Source organism: Colias philodice, chromosome 31 (genome assembly GCF_061535455.1).
Source record: "Colias philodice isolate Cphi_HAF_F1 chromosome 31, ilColPhil1 Martin Lab GWU primary, whole genome shotgun sequence".
Taxonomy (NCBI): Eukaryota; Metazoa; Arthropoda; class Insecta; order Lepidoptera; family Pieridae; genus Colias; species Colias philodice.
In genome coordinates, this window is record NC_143116.1 from 3,092,259 (window position 1) to 3,110,215 (window position 17,957).

The 17,957-nt window shown below is 32.7% G+C and overlaps 1 protein-coding gene and 1 long non-coding RNA gene across 2 annotated transcripts in view; both read right to left on the reverse strand.

Annotated features, from left to right (window-relative positions):
* LOC149475147 (uncharacterized) overlaps nucleotides 1–17,957 on the reverse strand; it is a 50,349-nt gene that overhangs the window by 23,073 nt on the left and 9,319 nt on the right. The gene's annotated exons all lie outside the window — the stretch shown is intronic.
* Nucleotides 7,179–17,563, reverse strand: LOC149475149 (uncharacterized). The gene is made up of 14 exons (XM_089713596.1): nucleotides 17,475–17,563; nucleotides 15,804–15,947; nucleotides 15,294–15,383; nucleotides 14,616–14,822; nucleotides 14,020–14,109; nucleotides 13,506–13,703; nucleotides 12,520–12,639; nucleotides 11,899–12,066; nucleotides 11,083–11,229; nucleotides 10,567–10,686; nucleotides 9,306–9,434; nucleotides 8,539–8,679; nucleotides 7,976–8,104; nucleotides 7,179–7,317 (listed from the first exon to the last, which is right to left on the reverse strand). The coding sequence occupies exons 1-14, from the start codon at nucleotides 17,500–17,502 to the stop codon at nucleotides 7,244–7,246; spliced, it is 1,785 nt and encodes a 594-aa protein (XP_089569722.1). The 5' UTR covers nucleotides 17,503–17,563; the 3' UTR covers nucleotides 7,179–7,243.

The following is a 17,957-nucleotide window of genomic DNA, read 5'->3' on the forward strand; positions in this document are numbered from 1 at the left end:
AAATATATAAACAATCCGGTTTTTCCTGTTCACAACACATACATACATAAGTGAAGTCCCGTGTCCCCGTAGTGGGGTAAGGGGCAGTTATTCATACATCTGTTTCACTGATCGATTTTCTTTAGGGACAAGTAGGTGATCAGCCTTATGTGTCCTGCCAGACCGAGACATTTTTTTTTCTTCGTCTCCACCGGGAATCGAACCCAGGACCCCTCGGTTCTACGCTCAAGCGCCAACCACTGTACCAAGGAGGCGGTCACACATACATACGCTACCATAAATAAGTAATTAAAAAACACCAGCACCCTGTATAACGATAAAATTAACCGCCCCACAGTAGTATAATGTACGACCAACATAAAGTGACCTCTCTCGCAACATGCAAGGGTGCTAGGCGGAATTTCTATGTAGGCTTCGCTGGTTATTATTCTAACTATTCGAATTTACCTTGCTGTTAATGTTTTGCTGCAGATATAAAATGGAATGAAGTGTTTTAAATATCTGTATAATATCTATTAAGCATTCGCCTATATTGGCTAAAACCATAGTTATAATACAATATTGTTAAGACTTAACAATACTTTAAATTTCAAGAAAATTGGTTATGCAGTTTTTCGTGAATAGTAACAAACATACAAACTTGTGCATTTATAATATAAGTAGTAACTAGCTTTCCGCATGCGGATTCGACTCTATCTATTAAAAACACCATGAAAATCTGATTCGTAATTTTAAAGATCAAAGCATACATACAGACCGCGCAAAGCGACTTTATAGTTTATTTTATAATATGTAGTGATTCCTTGCCTTTCTTTCTTTTTCCCTAACATTCTTCGGGAACTGTGCTATTCTATGGTAGAAAACATATCCGCCTGTATATTAAAAAAAAATCTCACATCTTAAAAGCTCTATCGAGTCGTTAATTTGTCTTTAATATGTACAAAACTCTATTCAAGAAACGGTATTAATGGCTCTACTTTTTTTGGGTGGTACCAGAATCTCGCCTAATGTTAAACTAATATAGCGTACAATAAAAGCTTAAAATATGATTTAAAAATAATTTATTCCGTTATGCCAATAGTCGAAGAACAAATGTTGTTACTTATGATGTTAGCTATCTTGTCCTGCGAGGTTGCTGGTGTTTTACAAGTAACCCTGTATAAAGTTGTGAGAGAACTTGATTTATGAATTCTGTAATTTAATTCTGTCTATTATAATATTGCACGCCTCATAAGCGAAGCGTTGAGGTGGGTACTACTGTCACTTCGCGCAAAACATCTGATTTTTCAAACTTAAAATGTCTTTATGTATCATACATTGCACTTGTAAGATAATACATACACACACATATTAAGAAAAAACACTATTTTTAACGTTCATGATATTTTTGATGTCATTTTTGTTATTTAAACTAGTTAAAAAACAGTTTAAAAAAGTTCTGTCTTGGACGTCCGTGTGTCTGTATGTGCGGATCCTTTTTCTTGTTAACACGATAGCGACCGAAATACTTTACTAATCGAGTCTTTTTTTTTCTCTTACGCTTGAGTATGCTCAGGAATAGAACCCTTTCATTTTTCAGGGTCTGATTCGATGTGGTTTAATTGTTATTAAATAAACAAAAATAATAATTAATAAATATTTATTAAAAAAAAATTATGAGGCGTGCACTTTTGGATTTTCCAAATTATTTTTAAATTATAATGCACATTCTTTGGGCAATTTTTTAATGTACCAAATTTTTCTTCACATCCCTTTTGAGTTATTTTTACATAGCAAACATGATAATACAAAATGCTTACAAACAAGATTGCATGATTCTACGACAACGGAAACCAATATAACTTGATCCCTGATCGAGATATGTAAAATTGAATGACGTCATATAAAATTGGTTAATTTTTCGGGGTTTTTTTATAATTGTTGATGTACTTTGTCCAACCATTCTTGGAAAATATAAAAGGTAATTCAAAGAATTAGAAAAAGACTGGTTCGACTGAAAGTTTATTAGATTTCGATTTTTAGATTAATAAGATATATTTTCTGTCATTTTTACACGCTTTATTAGCTTCACCTGTATGTTTGTAACTAGATAAGTTAGTTTTCACTAAAATCAAGCTGTCCAATAAAAGGCATAGTTTACTTGTGTGTATTGTTTAGCTTTCGGTTTGAATGTGTTGATTTTGGCGACAGCGGTTTTCATACGAATTATGACATTATAGCCCTTCTATGTGTCTTGTTATTTAGATTTCTATGTTTGTAACCGACTTCTTTGGGCGCGATTTTGACCCACTTTAAACGGCCAGATTTCGTTCAAATTTTGTAGATTTATTGAGGACCGATGACAATACACTAATTTGATAAAAATTTTCTATTTTTTAGTTCGGTTTTCTATAACAAGCGTGTTTTTTAGTTTTTTTTAACTATTATTATTTAGAGAAGAGTCAGTAAAGGATACGAATACGTAAATGGTTAATTTTGAGAAATCAAAGAACTTTGTATTCTTTTTAAATATATGAAATTTGATTCGAGCTAACATAATATTATTTATAATATGGTCGTAGGCCGTAGCACTTACGTAGGCTACGACCTACGACCTACGGACGTACATCGCTACGGGAAACCAAAATAGGGTTTGAATTCCGCCATGTGATCGATTTTTATTATTTTATACATAATCAAAACACTATTAAATCAATACTTATTATTAATTACATTAAACATCAATTTTTTTCTTGCTATTCTCTTTCTTCATACGCTACGGAAAGCATGTTTAATTTTGAAAAGTTTTTAAAACTCTGATTTTATACTTTTCAATTATTTTTCAATTACTAATATTGATGTTATCCCTACTAATATTATAAATGCGAAAGTAACTCTGTCTGTCTGTTACGCTTTCCCGCTTAAACCTCTCAACCGATTTTGATGAAATTTGGCACAGATAATCTTTAGACCCTGAGAAAGAACATAGGCTACTTTTTATCAAAACACCACGCGGGCGAAGCCGCGGGCGGAAGCTAGTACTTAATATAAGGATTAAATCGTTACATTCCAATTTGAATACCATGAACTTGGTATAAATAAATTCTCCTTTGTAAACTACGCTATAATATGAATAATAATCAACTAAAAGAAAGCAGAAATAATACTCTTTGAAAACAAAACGAGGTCTTATTAAAAACAGAGTCCACACTCCACCATTACCCTGTCAAAATGTTAAAACGCGGGAAACCTGACAGCTCCGAGCGCCATATTTGCTAAAATAACAAGGCCAAGGTTACATCCATTTTGAGTAATAAAGTAGATTGAATGAACTCACTATAATAAAATATCAGTCGCTATACTCGACTGATCGGTTGGCTTGGTTGGTATCTAGTGGCCCTGCCTTCCAAGGGGGGCTGGGTTCGATTCCCACCCGGGGCAAATATTTGTGTGATGAACATAGATGTTCGCTGTGTCTGGGTGTTAATTATCTATATAAGTATTTATTTAAAATTATATACTTATGTAAGTTTATCTGGTTTCCATAACACAAGCGAAAGCTTAGTATGGGATCAGAACGTGCTGTGTGTGAAAATTGTCCTGAATATATTATACTATATACATTATACTATCGCATATTTGGGAGAATTGGACAAAATTGGACTGTACGCCGACAATTTTGATGTAGGCAGGTGTAAAAAATGTTTGACTTTATCTGTTCGACAAACGAAAAAAAACTTTTTAGGGTATGTTGTATTATGTGAATTATGTTTATATGATAAATTGTTACATAATAAATCCTACTAATATTATAAAGGCGAAAGTTTGTATGGATGTATGGATGTTTGTTACTCTTTCACGTAAAAACTACTGAATGGATTTGAATGAAACTTTACCACAATATAGCTTACACATCAGAATAACACATAGGATAGGTTTTATCCCGGAAATCCCACGGGAACGGGAACTATGTGGGTTTTCCTTTGAAAACGCGGGCGAAGCCGCGGGCGGAAATCTAGTAATATATAAATGTACGTAATCACTGCGCATTTTAGATCAAACGAACATAGAGCAAGAGCTAGAGCATTATTTCGTGCTCTTTTAAGTGTATACGAAAACTCGTAGGTATTCAGTGTCGTTCAGTAGATATTAGAACATTGCACAGAATCTTTTTGAACGCACTAAGAACAACGAAAAATGCTCTATGCGTGTTTACACTAAAATAATTTGTAGTGGGGTTAGAATGAGCATTCTCTCTTTTGTTGTAAATGCACCGTAAAACGAATAATACTATAATTTTCTTTTCTTTTCACCCCTCTATAAACTATCATCAATTTTATTCATTGTATTATGTAGTTACCATATTAATTACCAACGCTGCCCCACGGTTTTCCCCGCATTTCTGAGATCCTATTGGTCTTAGCGTGATGATATATACCTACCCTATACTCTACTGTAGCCTTCCTCGAATGATGAACTATCTAACAGTAAAATAATTTTACAAATCGGAAGCGTGGTTCCTGAGATTAGCGCGAACAAACAACTCAACAACAACTTTATAACATTACTAGATTTCCGCCCGCGGCTTCGCCCGCGTTTTCAAAGTAAAACTCGCATAGTTCCCGTTCCCGTTAGATTTCTGGGATAAAACCTATCCTATGTGTTAATCCAAGTTACCCTCTATATGTGTGTTAAATTTCATGGTAATCGGTTCAGTAATATTTGCGTGAAAGAGTAACAAACACACACACACACATATCCTCACAAACTTTCGCATTTATAATATTAGTAGGACTTTTGGACGTTAATTTAAAAAAAAAATACATAATAATACAAAAAAGTAATGTATTTAAATACCTCAAGTCATTAATTACTACTTAATTCGGATCGATGTTTTTTCTTGGCCGATAAATGGTTTTTAAGGGTACTGTTTAACAATTTGACCTTTGGCATAACACGACATCTCTGCCATGAGCTTTGGTTTAAAAAATAAAAACATTTACACACTACATTCTGAAATAAACTCTATCGCCTTACACATAATATTCAACTTCACTTAACTGCGTATATGGGTACGCCATTTTGAATTTTATATCAAAGAATTGTTAAGTGCAAGCAAATTGAATTCTATTTTTAGTGACGTAAAGGTCATTTTATTGTGAAAAGGTTTTTATTAAAGACGTTTTAATTATTGTAAGGATGTTGAAGGTTTTACATACATTCAACTAACGTACAGAATTTTCGATGCGTGTTTGCCCTTTTGGTTAGAGAATTTTTAATTCCCATTTTCGTTAAATATAATGTTCTAATCATAGTTCTAATTAATATGAGATTTGTTGATAACTTGATTGTGTGATGTTATTCACCTTGTGTTTTAAAGGTTGTTGTTCTGTTTTTAATCTATTTTTTGAAGTGAAACATATTTATCAGGGTTGGAAAAAAAATTTAGTGTAACATATTTTCGTTACGCGTGACATTTTTCCGTTACGCGCCATCTTTTTTTTATCCCTACCACGCGTGATTCGACGTATTTCTGTAAAGTTGCATAGGTATAGTAAATTATTTTTTGAAAAATAAGGTTATATAGAAGTTTCACTTCTTACGTGTGTAGTACACTAGTACGTACACATTTTTTATTTATTCAAATAGACTTCTTCTAGAAGCGTATTTGTATGGCTATTACTAAATAGTTCATAGATACTAGGTAGGTACGTACATAGAAACTATTTAATACTGATTCGGAATAGATAGAGGTTTGTATTTTATACAAAACTAGCATTCCTCCCGCGGCTTCGCCCGCTTTGTCTAAAACCTCATAAATTAAACCTTCTTCTTGAATCACACTATCTATTAAAAAAAAAGACGGGTTGCACTCCGGGAGTGCCGGCAGCTGAAGTGAAAACTTGATTATTAACGTTGAGCATGTTTGATCCATCCGTCTTACGCTTTTTCGATCAGGTCACGTGTCCTGACGCGAGTTTAAGATTTTATTATACCCATTACAGAAAAAGTGCTCAACGCCGCTAAAGAAGTTTTCACTTCAAAATAAACACAATAAAACTAAAGAAACAAAATTAAAAAGTTATACCGACTCACACGCGAAGTCGCAGGCATAACTAGTACATAATAAAGTTATTATAATAATGTATTTTTAATTCGAAAATGGCGGTGTCGTTCGCTAATTCGATTTTAATGAATTGTTCGATTACGTCTGGTTTTGTTTGGAATAATATACATATTACCTTTTATATTACCTACTTATAGAGAACATGTTTTTTCTTTATTTCAGGATTTACTAAAGGACAATCCCAATACACTTTATTGAACAAATTGTTGTTTGTTGTTCTTACACTTTATTGAAATGTAAAATGTTTCATTAAGTGATTGATTTTTATTAACTTTGTAAGATAAAATGTGAATTACTGTGTATTCGATCGTTTTAAAAATTCTTTTACTATTGAGAGAGCTACCTACATGTTTAGCGACTTAAGCTTGCGTTGTATTTTTTATAAAATAATATCAAGGATCTTGGGTTTTATTCCCGGTGGAGACGAATGAAAAAGTCTCGGTCTGGTAGGACACAGAAGGCTGTTCACCTACTTGTCCTTAAAGAAAATCGATCAGTGAAACAGATGTATGCATAATGCATCTGCTCCTTACCCCACTTCCACACGGGCCTTAACTTTATATACTTACTAGAGGTCCGCCCCGGCTTCGCCCTTGGTACATATTATTTCGCAATAAAAGGTAGCCTATGTCCTTTCTCGGGTATCAAAATATCTCCATACCAAATTTCATGCAAATTGGTTCAGTAGTTTAGGCGTGATTGAGTAACAGACAGACAGACAGAGTTACTTTCGCATTTATAATATTAGTATGGATTATTAGCCTTCCACCCGCGGCTTCGCCCGCTTTGTCTAATACATAATAACTAATAAGTTATATACTAAAACCTTTCTTTTGACTCACTCTATCTATAAAAAAACTGCAACAAAATCCGTTGCGTAGTTTTAAAGATTTAAGCATACATAGGGACATAAGGACAGAGAAAGCGACTTTGTTTTATACTATGTAGTTTTATATATTGCAAACGGTAGTTTGTACATATGGTTCCCAATTACACTACCATATAATTATTAACAAGGCTTCATAAATAAAACGAACATTACAACATTTGAGTATTTATTTAATTATGTACAGATAATAATTTATTAAATAATCACAATAGCATATTTTAAAATAATTTATTTATTTAATAAATACATTAATTTCTTATAAAAGTAAACACAGCAGCAGCTATTATGAAGACACTAGCACTAATACTGGATGCAGATGATGCTGTGGAATGAAAAAAATAAATTAATATGATGTTAGAATTAACAAATAAGTCATAATAAATAACTATTCGTAAATAGTCAAGTAAACAATAAAATAGTCAAGTTCACCAATAAATAGTCAAGTTTACCATAAATAGTCAAATAACGCACAGCAAGTCTAAAAGTTTTACAGTTTTAAAAATACATAACGAGATACGGTTAACTAATATTAGTCCAAAAACTGTTCAAATTAATCTAAATTATACTATTAAATAATCAAATAAACCGTAATTAGTCAAGTAAACCATAAAATAGTCAAGTTAACCATAATATAATAGTCAACGTTAACCATAAAATAGTCAACGTTAACAATATAATAGTCAACGTTAACCAAAATAGTCAACGTTAACCAAAATATTCAAAGTTAACAAAAAAATGTGTGCGTGTACTAGTGTACACACGTAAGAAGTGAAACTTCTTTATGACCTTATTTTTCAAAAAATAATTTATTATATGCAATTTTACAGAAATAAGTCGAATCAAGATGGCGCGTAACAGAAAAATGTCACGCGTAACGATAAAATGTTACACTAAATTTTTTTCCAACCCCGATAAAGAAGTTTCACTTCGATAAAATAGTCAACTTATCCTTAAATAGTCAAGTTAGTCAAACAACTTACTGCAAGTCTGCAATTCATCAGAATAAGGATGGTCAAAGTCACATTGACACCTGCCATTTCTACAAACAACTACATCGCTCATTCCTTGCAAATAACATTGGCTTGAACGAGAACATGTTTGGAATAGACCTGAAATGAATAGAAATGCTTAGTAAATCATTTATCTTAATATATATAAATCTCGTGTCACAATGTTTGTCCTCAATGGACTCCTAAACCACTTAACCGATTATAATAAAATTCGCACACCATGTGCAGTTCGATCCAACTTGAGAGATAGGATAGTTTAAACATGTAGGTACCACGGGCGAAGCCGGGGCGGACCGCTAGTACTAATATATAATTAATGTAAAAATATAAATGCGAAAGTAACTCTGTCTGTCTGTCTGTTACTCAATCACGCCTTAACTAACCAATTTGCATGAAATTTGGTATGGAGATATTTTGATGCCCGAGAAAGGAACAGCTGCAGGACACCCTGTATGTGTACAAAAATTTAGTTAACAATTTGCAACAAGAACAGAAACAGTAAAAAAATCATCATTTAATAAAAAATGACTTACCAGTAATCTGCCAACACTGACCATCCCTAAAGTGGTACCCGCTAGAACACACACAAGAACCATCCACACAAGTACCCGCATTTCCCATAGATGCTGTACATTGTTCTGTTACAGTACATGTCGAATTGAAGCCGGGGGATACTGGGGATAAAATATTTGTATTATTAAGGGCCGATTTTTCAATGCTTGGATAAAACTTATTCGTCGAATAATATAAAACTACCATTTTAAAAACGTATTCTAATTGCCCGTATTTGACAGTTTACATGACATTTAAATATTATCGTGTAATACTTTATTGGATGGATAAGTTTTATCCAAGCATTGAAAAATCGGCCCTTATTAATGTTTTTAATTTCTCTATCATTTTAATATCTCTATCAACATTATAATAATCTATACTAAAAGCTGAATAGTTTGTTTGAACGTGCTAATCTCAGGAACTACTGGTCCGATTTGATAAATTCTTTGGTGTTAGATAGCTCATTTATCGAGAAAGGCTATAGGCTATATATCATCACGCTAAGACCAACAGCAGCGGATCACTGCGGGTATAACCGCGGGGCAATGCTAGTAAGATAGATAGATAGATAGATTTCAACACTTTGTAGTGTTGAAATCGTCTGTATTCAAGTGGATAAAAAATTGTTATTATTCAACTACCTGCACCTATTTTTCTCCCTTTCAATTATTTTCAGAATATGGACTAAAGTGTTCGAAAATGTAATTTGTTATACATATATTTTAATTAAAATAAAGAAACTCACTTGTCCAACACTGCTGATCATAAGCCACATATTGTTGATCACACTGACAAGTGGAGACGCCATTATTGTCCTTGCAAATTGTGTTATCTATAACACAGTCTGTATCGTATGTGCAGGGCCCTCCGATAACTGTAAAAAAGAATTTTAAATTGATTTTTATATTACAGGTACTTAATTCAATAAAAAAAATGTGTGCGTGTTCTAGTGTACACACGTAAGAAGTGAAACTTCTTTATGACCTTATTTTTCAAAACATAATTTACTATATGAAACTTTACAGAAATATGTCGAATCACGCGCGGTAGGGATAAGAAAAAGATGGCGCGTAACGGAAAAATGTCACGCGTAACGAAAAATGTTACACTAAATTTTTTTCCAACCCCGATAAAAAAGTTTCACTTCAATAAATAATCTATATTATTTAATATAGTCTCGTACCTATTACATTATCTGTGCTATTATTATAGATTTTATAGTCAAAGTTAGTCAAACGACTCACTTTGTCTTAGATACTTCTTTTGGGATATCATTTTATTAAGCTATTGCATAGCTTTTAAGCTATTGCATAGCTTCTATCGCGGGCCTTGAGCGCGGGGACCGAATCGAGAAATTCCGTAACGAAAAAACCTCACGCTCCCCACTCCGACAGGCTCGGAGGTGTGGTTTGAAGGCATAGCATGCAATAGCTTTACCGCGGCAGTCCCCGAGTGACACACGTCTTTTTTCTTTTATTTTGACTTACTAGGCGCACACTGACCGCCTTTCAAAATGGAAACCGTCAGCTCAGTCACATTTTAAACATTTTAAATTTTACTTGAAGAAGCATTCACTCATAATTTGACTTTTATACTTCATTTGATATATAATATTTTGCCTTTGATTTACTCAAAATTTGACCTTTACACTTCTTTTGGGATATATTTCAACTTTATACTCTTTTTGCATTGAGGTATTATTATAGAGAGGACAACACGAACAAAATCTGATGGCGGCGCGGGCCGGCTAGTGAGTCATACACTTTGCAAATATTCTGCCTTTTATTACTTATAAATTAAAACCAATCAATGTAACAATTAAATATTGTTTATCTTATTAAAAAATATGAATAAACTTATCAATTAAAACCAATCAATGTAACAAAAAAAAATTGGTTTCAGACGATTGACTCTAACTCGTGTTAGAAAAAGTGTAGTAGCGATGGCCTCTCTAGTACGTACGTACATAGTAACTCAATGTCTTTTTGGGATATATTTTTACTTACCAGGCGCACACTGTTCGCCCTCCAATTGGAAACCTTCAGCGCAATCACATTTACCACTAACACAAGCGGTATTCGCTGTTCCGGTACATTCTAGACTCGATTGACAGCTGTCACCCAATTCTGTAATAATTGAAAAATATTAATTAAAAAATTTAAGGGCCATTTCTATTGAATGTGAAGAAAGTAAATGTGATAAATATACATATTTGAATACAATAGACATTTAATATTACAACAAAACTAATACCTATATCTAATAGGTCCCAAATAAGTTTAGGCTAACTAGTTATAAGTTTGGGCTGCGCGAAGCTAGAGAAGAAAACATGGATTTTAAGGAAAAATTTAGCAAAAAATTTTGGCCTAATTTTGTTGTTTAAGTATTTTTTATGTGATAAGTGTACGCAAGTTGTAATTACAAGTCCCTTCGCGCTTAGTATACCGATAGTGGGACACCCTGTATATGTAAATAATATTTATAAATATAATTATTTATATTATATTTTATTATATACTCACCAAGCCCCATATTCAAGCACAATCCATTAATTTCAGTCAAATGCGCTGGACATCTACAATAACCAACACCCTCATCATTCAAAACACAGTTGATTTCGACCTCCCCGGCCATACAGTCACTGTCTATTGAACATGTTTCACCAACACCTATAAAAATTAAATAATCCATACTTTATTATTATATTATAGATGCGAAAGTAACTCTGTCTGTCTGTCTGTTACTCAGTCACGCCTTAACTACTGAACTAATTTGCATAAAATTTGGTGTAGAAATATTTTGATACCCGGGAAAGGACATATAGGATAGGTTTTATCCCGGAAATCACACGGGAACGGGAACTATGCGGGTTTTTCTTTGACTGCGCGGGCGAATCCGCGGGCGGTAAGCTAGTAATATTATAAAGCTGAAGAGTTTGTTTGTTTGAACGCGCTAATCTCAGGAACTACTGGTCCGATTTGAACAATTCTTTCACTGTTAGATAGCTTATTTATCGAGGAAGGCTATAGGCTATATATCATCACGCTAACAGGAGCGGAGCAATGCGGGTGAAACCGCGGAGCGTGGCTAGTCTATAAATAAGATGCAGCGCTGATTTTCAGAGGTGATATTTCAGATTCTATAGGAAGATATAGTCAAGGAGGGAGTATGAGTTGAGTTAAAGTTGAGTTTGAGTCGAGTTTGAGTCAAGTTTGACTTCAGTTTGAGTTGAATTTTATTTTAAGTTGAGTTTGAGTCGAGATTGACTTAACTTTTAGGTAAAATTTTAAGTTAAGTTAGATTTGAGTTTGAGATGAGTTTGAGTTTGAATTTCTTACCAGCGAACAGCCTGCACATATTCCTACTACTGTCCCACACCGCGTTCTCAGTGATACACTCGCAAGTGCGGAAGCCCCAGGGCTCCCGTGGCGCCCCACAGCGGGACTCCGCCCCGAATGTGTGGCAGTTTGCGTCGATAACACAAGAATCGGTTATTCGGCGTGTTACTGGAATGTCATATAAAAAATTATAAAACGAATCGAATTATTTCTATTCATTAAAAATTACAAAAAGCATTTGAATGCTTTCTTTTCTAAACATTTGTGGTCTTGCCACACAAATTCCATGCCCATTTTTGTTCCCAAATCTATACATATAATAAATCTGTAGAAGAGTCAATTCTGTACATTGAAAATATTGAAGAAATAAATAGCAGGGGGTGTTACTGGATAAACACCAAACACAAACAAGTGATTAAAAAAAAATTTGTCTGTCTGTCTGTATGTGCAGACATCACATGAAAATTCGGTTCGATTTCGATGAAACTTGGTATAATTATACCTTATTATTCTGGGCATAAAATGGGATACTTTTTATCCTGGATAAATACCTAAAAAAAATCTTAATTGTTCCGCGCGGACGAAGTCGCGGGCGGAAGCTATGTGTAAATAAATTCTTACCTTTAATACAGTCCCTCATATTAACATTATAAAAGAAGTTAGGGGGACATGCACATACACCATCTATAACTGTCGCTAAGAGACCACCACATTGCTCAGGGGTGGATGGCGTTCCTAATTCTGAAATAATATAAATATTTGTGTGATAAACATTAGATGTTTGCTCTGTGTCTGGGTGTTAATTATTATCTATATAAGTATTTATTTAAAATTATATATGTACATATGTTTATCAGCCATCTGGTTTCCATAACACAAGCGAAAGCTTAGTATGGGATCAGATCGTGCCGTGTGTGAAAATTGTCCTGAAATATTTATTTATTTAAAGATAGAGAGAAGAAAATATAAAAATACTCATTTATTGAAAAGAGAGGGTAGATTGAAAAATAACAAGAATACGACTGAAACTAAATACAAATATGTATATTAAATTACAAGTGCTTGAAAAGCCCTGAATTAACATGTAAATTAGCATTATATTCAAAATTCAAAAATTCAAAAATTCTTTATTTGGAACATACTAACAAATTGTACATAAACTTAAATTACGATGACATCCGTAAAAGCATAAGAGCTGTGGCACGGATGCCAACGCCCACCTCCATACATAAAATAAGTTTAATTACGAATATATATTTTGTTTGTAACAAAAAATATTTCACTGTGAAGGAATATTGTAAATTATAAAACACACCAAATAATTATGAATAAATAAAAAAATATTAAAATTATTAAAATTAAAAACTACATAAAACAACACTTATTAAAAAATACCAACTTATATGTTCTACAATTCAAAATTATGACCAATAAATAAAACTACTACAAAATAATAGTAATTTCAAACTACCCACTAATACTTTATACTAATTACTATCGCTTCTACTACTACCTACATATTATTAAGTAAATAACTTTAGTTAGTCTCATTAGAGATTGATTTGAAAAACTAAAACATATAAATCATAAATAAATAAAACACTAACCTGCATAACACTTATCTTCATACATATAAAATCCAACCGGACAAACGCACGTTCTATCAACGCACAACTGCGGTGACGGACACGCAACACTTGCGTTGCACGCTGTATCGTGTACTGCTTGTACTGTGCGGTCTGTCATCGAGTGTTCTATATCGAACAAGTGCTGTTCTAGAACCTTCGATGCTGCGATTTGGGGTACTGAAAGATATTGATTCCATTTATAAACAGCTTCTAAGAGATACATCTTTAATCTGTGCTATTAGAAAAATACTATATATATGTTCGAGTTCACTTGTTAAGTGCGCTTGTAGCAATAACTTATTATAACGCAACGCACACCTGCGGTGACGGACACGCAATTATTCTACAATCTAGATTGTTCGCTAGTGGGATAGTAATTAAAAAGATGGTTTTTATGATGAAAATTAAATGTAAAAATTACAGATATACAAAGATCTTGCCGACACTATAGCATAGCATATAGCATATAAATGAATGTATAATGATTAATTACCAGTACTATCGATACAAGAAAACGTGTTAATATCGCAAGCGCCTCCAGTAAACTGACAGTCAGAGTCTACCACACAACCATCGCCGACCGCTGAAAAAGTTAAATTAGTTTTTATAACTACCCGCATTTTTGAGATAATTTCCCTTCATCTTTGCTTAAATTAAAAAAATAAATAAATCGCATCTTCACTATAGATTGACAGAGTTTTACACGACATATAATGTAAGTCTATGTAAGGCACTTGTAAAGCAATGTTCACTTTTAACTACGTACGTACACTTTTAATTACTTATATGTGTAAAAAAAAAAGAATATTTTTTCAAATGTTTTCACTTTTCAGTTACCAAGGCAATACAGTCGAAGACAAGAGATTATGGTGTATTATAAATGGGGTGTAGTATGACGAAAAAAATGTGTTTTGATTATGTTTCTCTTTTTTTTTCAAATCTTAATATATTACCTTATAGGTACAACAATACATATGACAAAGAACTAAGTGTGATGAAATAAAAGTGGTTTTATTATTATTTTTTTAATACATTGATACTATAAACAATTTTTTAGTCCTTAATAATAATTTATCCTAAAAAACGTACCTCTTCCAATCTTCCTACACTCCCCCCTCTGCCGTTCATAGTACCCATCAGAACACACACACACCCCATCACATTTTAAACTAAACGGATCTCTGGGGGTTGATAGACATTCCTCATCCCTTGTACAAGATTCGCCAAAGGACTTCGTGTTCCAACAACGACCGAGGAAGTAATGGGTGCCGGGGAGACAAGCGCAGATTGAAATTGCTAGTAAAAAAATTAGAAAAATGTTATAAATTTTGTAAATTACTTTGGGAATGGTTGAATCTAGAACAGATTAAGAGGATCTAGAAGATTTATCAATAGTTATTGAAATATTCAACAATTGCCAAAAAAAAATTGTTTATATTGTGTTAAGTATATAATATGTTACATTATGTTATAGGTCAAATAAATATTGAGGTGTACTGTGATTTATGTAGACTGCTTATGAAAGTGTAACTCATATTATTATTTTAGAATAAAAAAAATGTTTAACAATATGGGTAATATGACGATTATGAACTGAATTGTAAAATTATTATTTATTTATTGAGTATGTATTTTTTTATTGAAAGAATAGAAAATGTTATCTTAGAGCTAGATCAAAGATTTTTGTAATAATTTGTTAAATCAGCTTTAAGTTCAAAAGAAACAAGAAGAAAACTTCTATCTTACGAAACCATAAAAATAACTTACTTGAATTAGTTACTTGTCTACATTCATAGTTACTAAATAATCTCGAACATTGAGTTGTGTCCACGCACGGCGACGAATAATACGGTGCCACTGGAAAATGAATATTTAGCATAATAAAAATTAAAGAAAATAGAATAACATTAACGTAAGTAACGAAAAAAAAAGCAGCTGAACTGAGAACCTCCTTTTTTTTACTAGCTTTCCGCCCGCGGCTTCGCCCGCATTTTGATAGAAAGACCCGCGTAGTTCCCGTTCCCGTCGGATTTCCGGGATGAAATCTATCCTATGTGTAATAATATATATAATCCAAGTTACCCTCTATACGTGTGCTAAATTTCATTGTAATCAGTTTTATTTGCGTGAAAGAGTAACAAACACACACACATCCTCACAAATTTCGCATTTATAATATTAGTAGGATAGGAAAGGATAGGATTAGTAGGAAGTAGGATAGTAGGATAGGAAGTAAGTAGGATATATGATTTATTTATTTAAATAAGGTTTACTTACCCCTAATACAATCCGTTCCTCCCCTCCCAGGTTCTTGTCCCGTGGGACACTTGCAAGTACCTTCTACACATATACTACCATTTCGACTCGAACAATCACTATCATTGGTGCATTGCCATAGAGCTGATGCTGTATGGACGAGCGCTGAAAATATTATAAGGAATTTTAAACGCGACTTACTTGGTCATTACATTTATTTACCTTTGAATTATCAGGATAAACAATAAAAAAGGCATGGTTTTCAAGAGATAATAAGTAAATCGCGCGAATATACCAAATAGAGAATAATTAAGGGCCGATTTTTCAGTGCTTGGATAAAACCGACAAAACTTATTCGTCGAATAATGTATAAAACTACCATTTTAAAAACGTATTCTAATTCATTGAGATAATATTAATAGGAGACGACACCGCCTACATCACTTATGTTCCACTCAACATATACGTCATGTGACGTATGTTGAGCGGTATTTTTTAATGGTTTTAAAGTGAAACGCATCAAACATGCCTTCGTGTGTGTTACGATATTGCACAAATAATACAAATAATACGGAAAAGTGCAAAGGAATAACTTTCATCGTTAAGTACCTAACTAAATAATAATTTTTAAAACTTAGTTAGAGCAAAAAAATGGCGCACAGATTTTGTTCGTGGTGTCTCCTCCATACGTAGTAATATTATCTCAATGTTCTAATTGCCCGTATTTGACAGTTTACGTGACATTTTAATACTATCGTGTAATACTTTATTGGACGGATAAGTTTTATCCAAGCATTGAAAATCGGCCCTAAGATGAATTAGGGCTAATAATAGTGTGGTTATTAAAGGATGACTGAAATTAGTGTTAAGAAAAAATAAATAATGCTTAAAGTAGTATAATAATTATGAAAATAGCAAAACAATGTAGAGAATCTAGACGGTCGAATTGAGAACCTCCTCCTTTTTTAAAGTCGGTTATAAAAAAGGAGCTCCTTTTACCTATTACCACAGACTAATAATAATATACTACGTATCTATTACGAAACATCGATTTTATTAATTGAAAAGCTGAAAATTTAAAAGAAATTGTTTCTTCTAAGTGTTTTCTACGTAACTATACGTATTTAAATAGTTCGATTGCAAACTCTCACATGAATAAGATGAATCTATCGAGTATCGACTACATACTGAAAGAAAATATGTATACAGGGTGTCCCTCTATTGGTATACTAAGCGCGAAGGGACTTGTAGTTTTGCATACACTGATCACGTAAAAAATACATGAACAACAAAATTACGTTAAAAAAAATTGCTAAATTTTTCCTGAAAATTCATGTTTTCTTCTCTAGTTTCGCGCAGACGGCATATTATAATTTATAACGCTTCGCTAATGTGAGCATTTTGTCTTTGAAAACATAATCTTAAACGATAGCTCACGTGCTGGTGGCAAAGTTGAGCTTTTTATGAGTGTACCTACCTACACATAGAGTTTTAAGAATTCCTCTATTTGAAAAAAAAAATGCGTCTGGAATTTTATAAGTATTTTTTACGAACTCAGCGTATGCAAAACTATAACCTCCTTTGTGCTTAGTATACCAGTGGGACACCCTGTATAAATAAACATGAAGAACATAACTCTCCCTGTTCACAATTGGTTAATAAACAATAAAATAAAAATACAAAAATACATACCCACAATTATAACTATTTTTCCGTACATTTCACTACCTAACACAGAGTACTATGCCTATAGGACTAAACTTACTAAACTATGACACAACTATCAGTGTATTAAAAATATCGAAACACCTGAAGGATATTATTTGATAATAATTTATCAATAATTTGGTGATTAATACGTAGATAGTGATGTTTAGACAGTTCACTTTTTATTATTATTTCTACAAAATATAATATGTTAATTATTTTTTATGTAAATACAAATAGGTATATACGTAGGTACATGTAATAATATGCGGTGAAATGTTTAGGAGGTAGTTTTAGTATACAAAACCTTATTTTATTAATCTTATTTTAATTTCTATATAAAAACTGCAAAGAAAAAGAAGAACTGACTGCGAAGTAAAAGAAGAATAACTCAGTTAAGTGAAAAAGGGGAAGGTCGATGGAGTATTCAATTAGATTGTTTATTATTTTTAACTAACTTTCCACCCA

Coding starts and splice junctions, on each gene's coding strand:
- LOC149475149 (XM_089713596.1), bottom strand. CDS start 17,502: ATGTACGGAAAAATAGTTATAATTGTGG. Junction 12,067..12,519: donor TATGAGGGACTGTATTAAAG/GTAAGAATTTAT, acceptor ATGACATTCCAG/TAACACGCCGAATAACCGAT. Junction 11,230..11,898: donor TATGTGCAGGCTGTTCGCTG/GTAAGAAATTCA, acceptor TAATTTTTATAG/GTGTTGGTGAAACATGTTCA.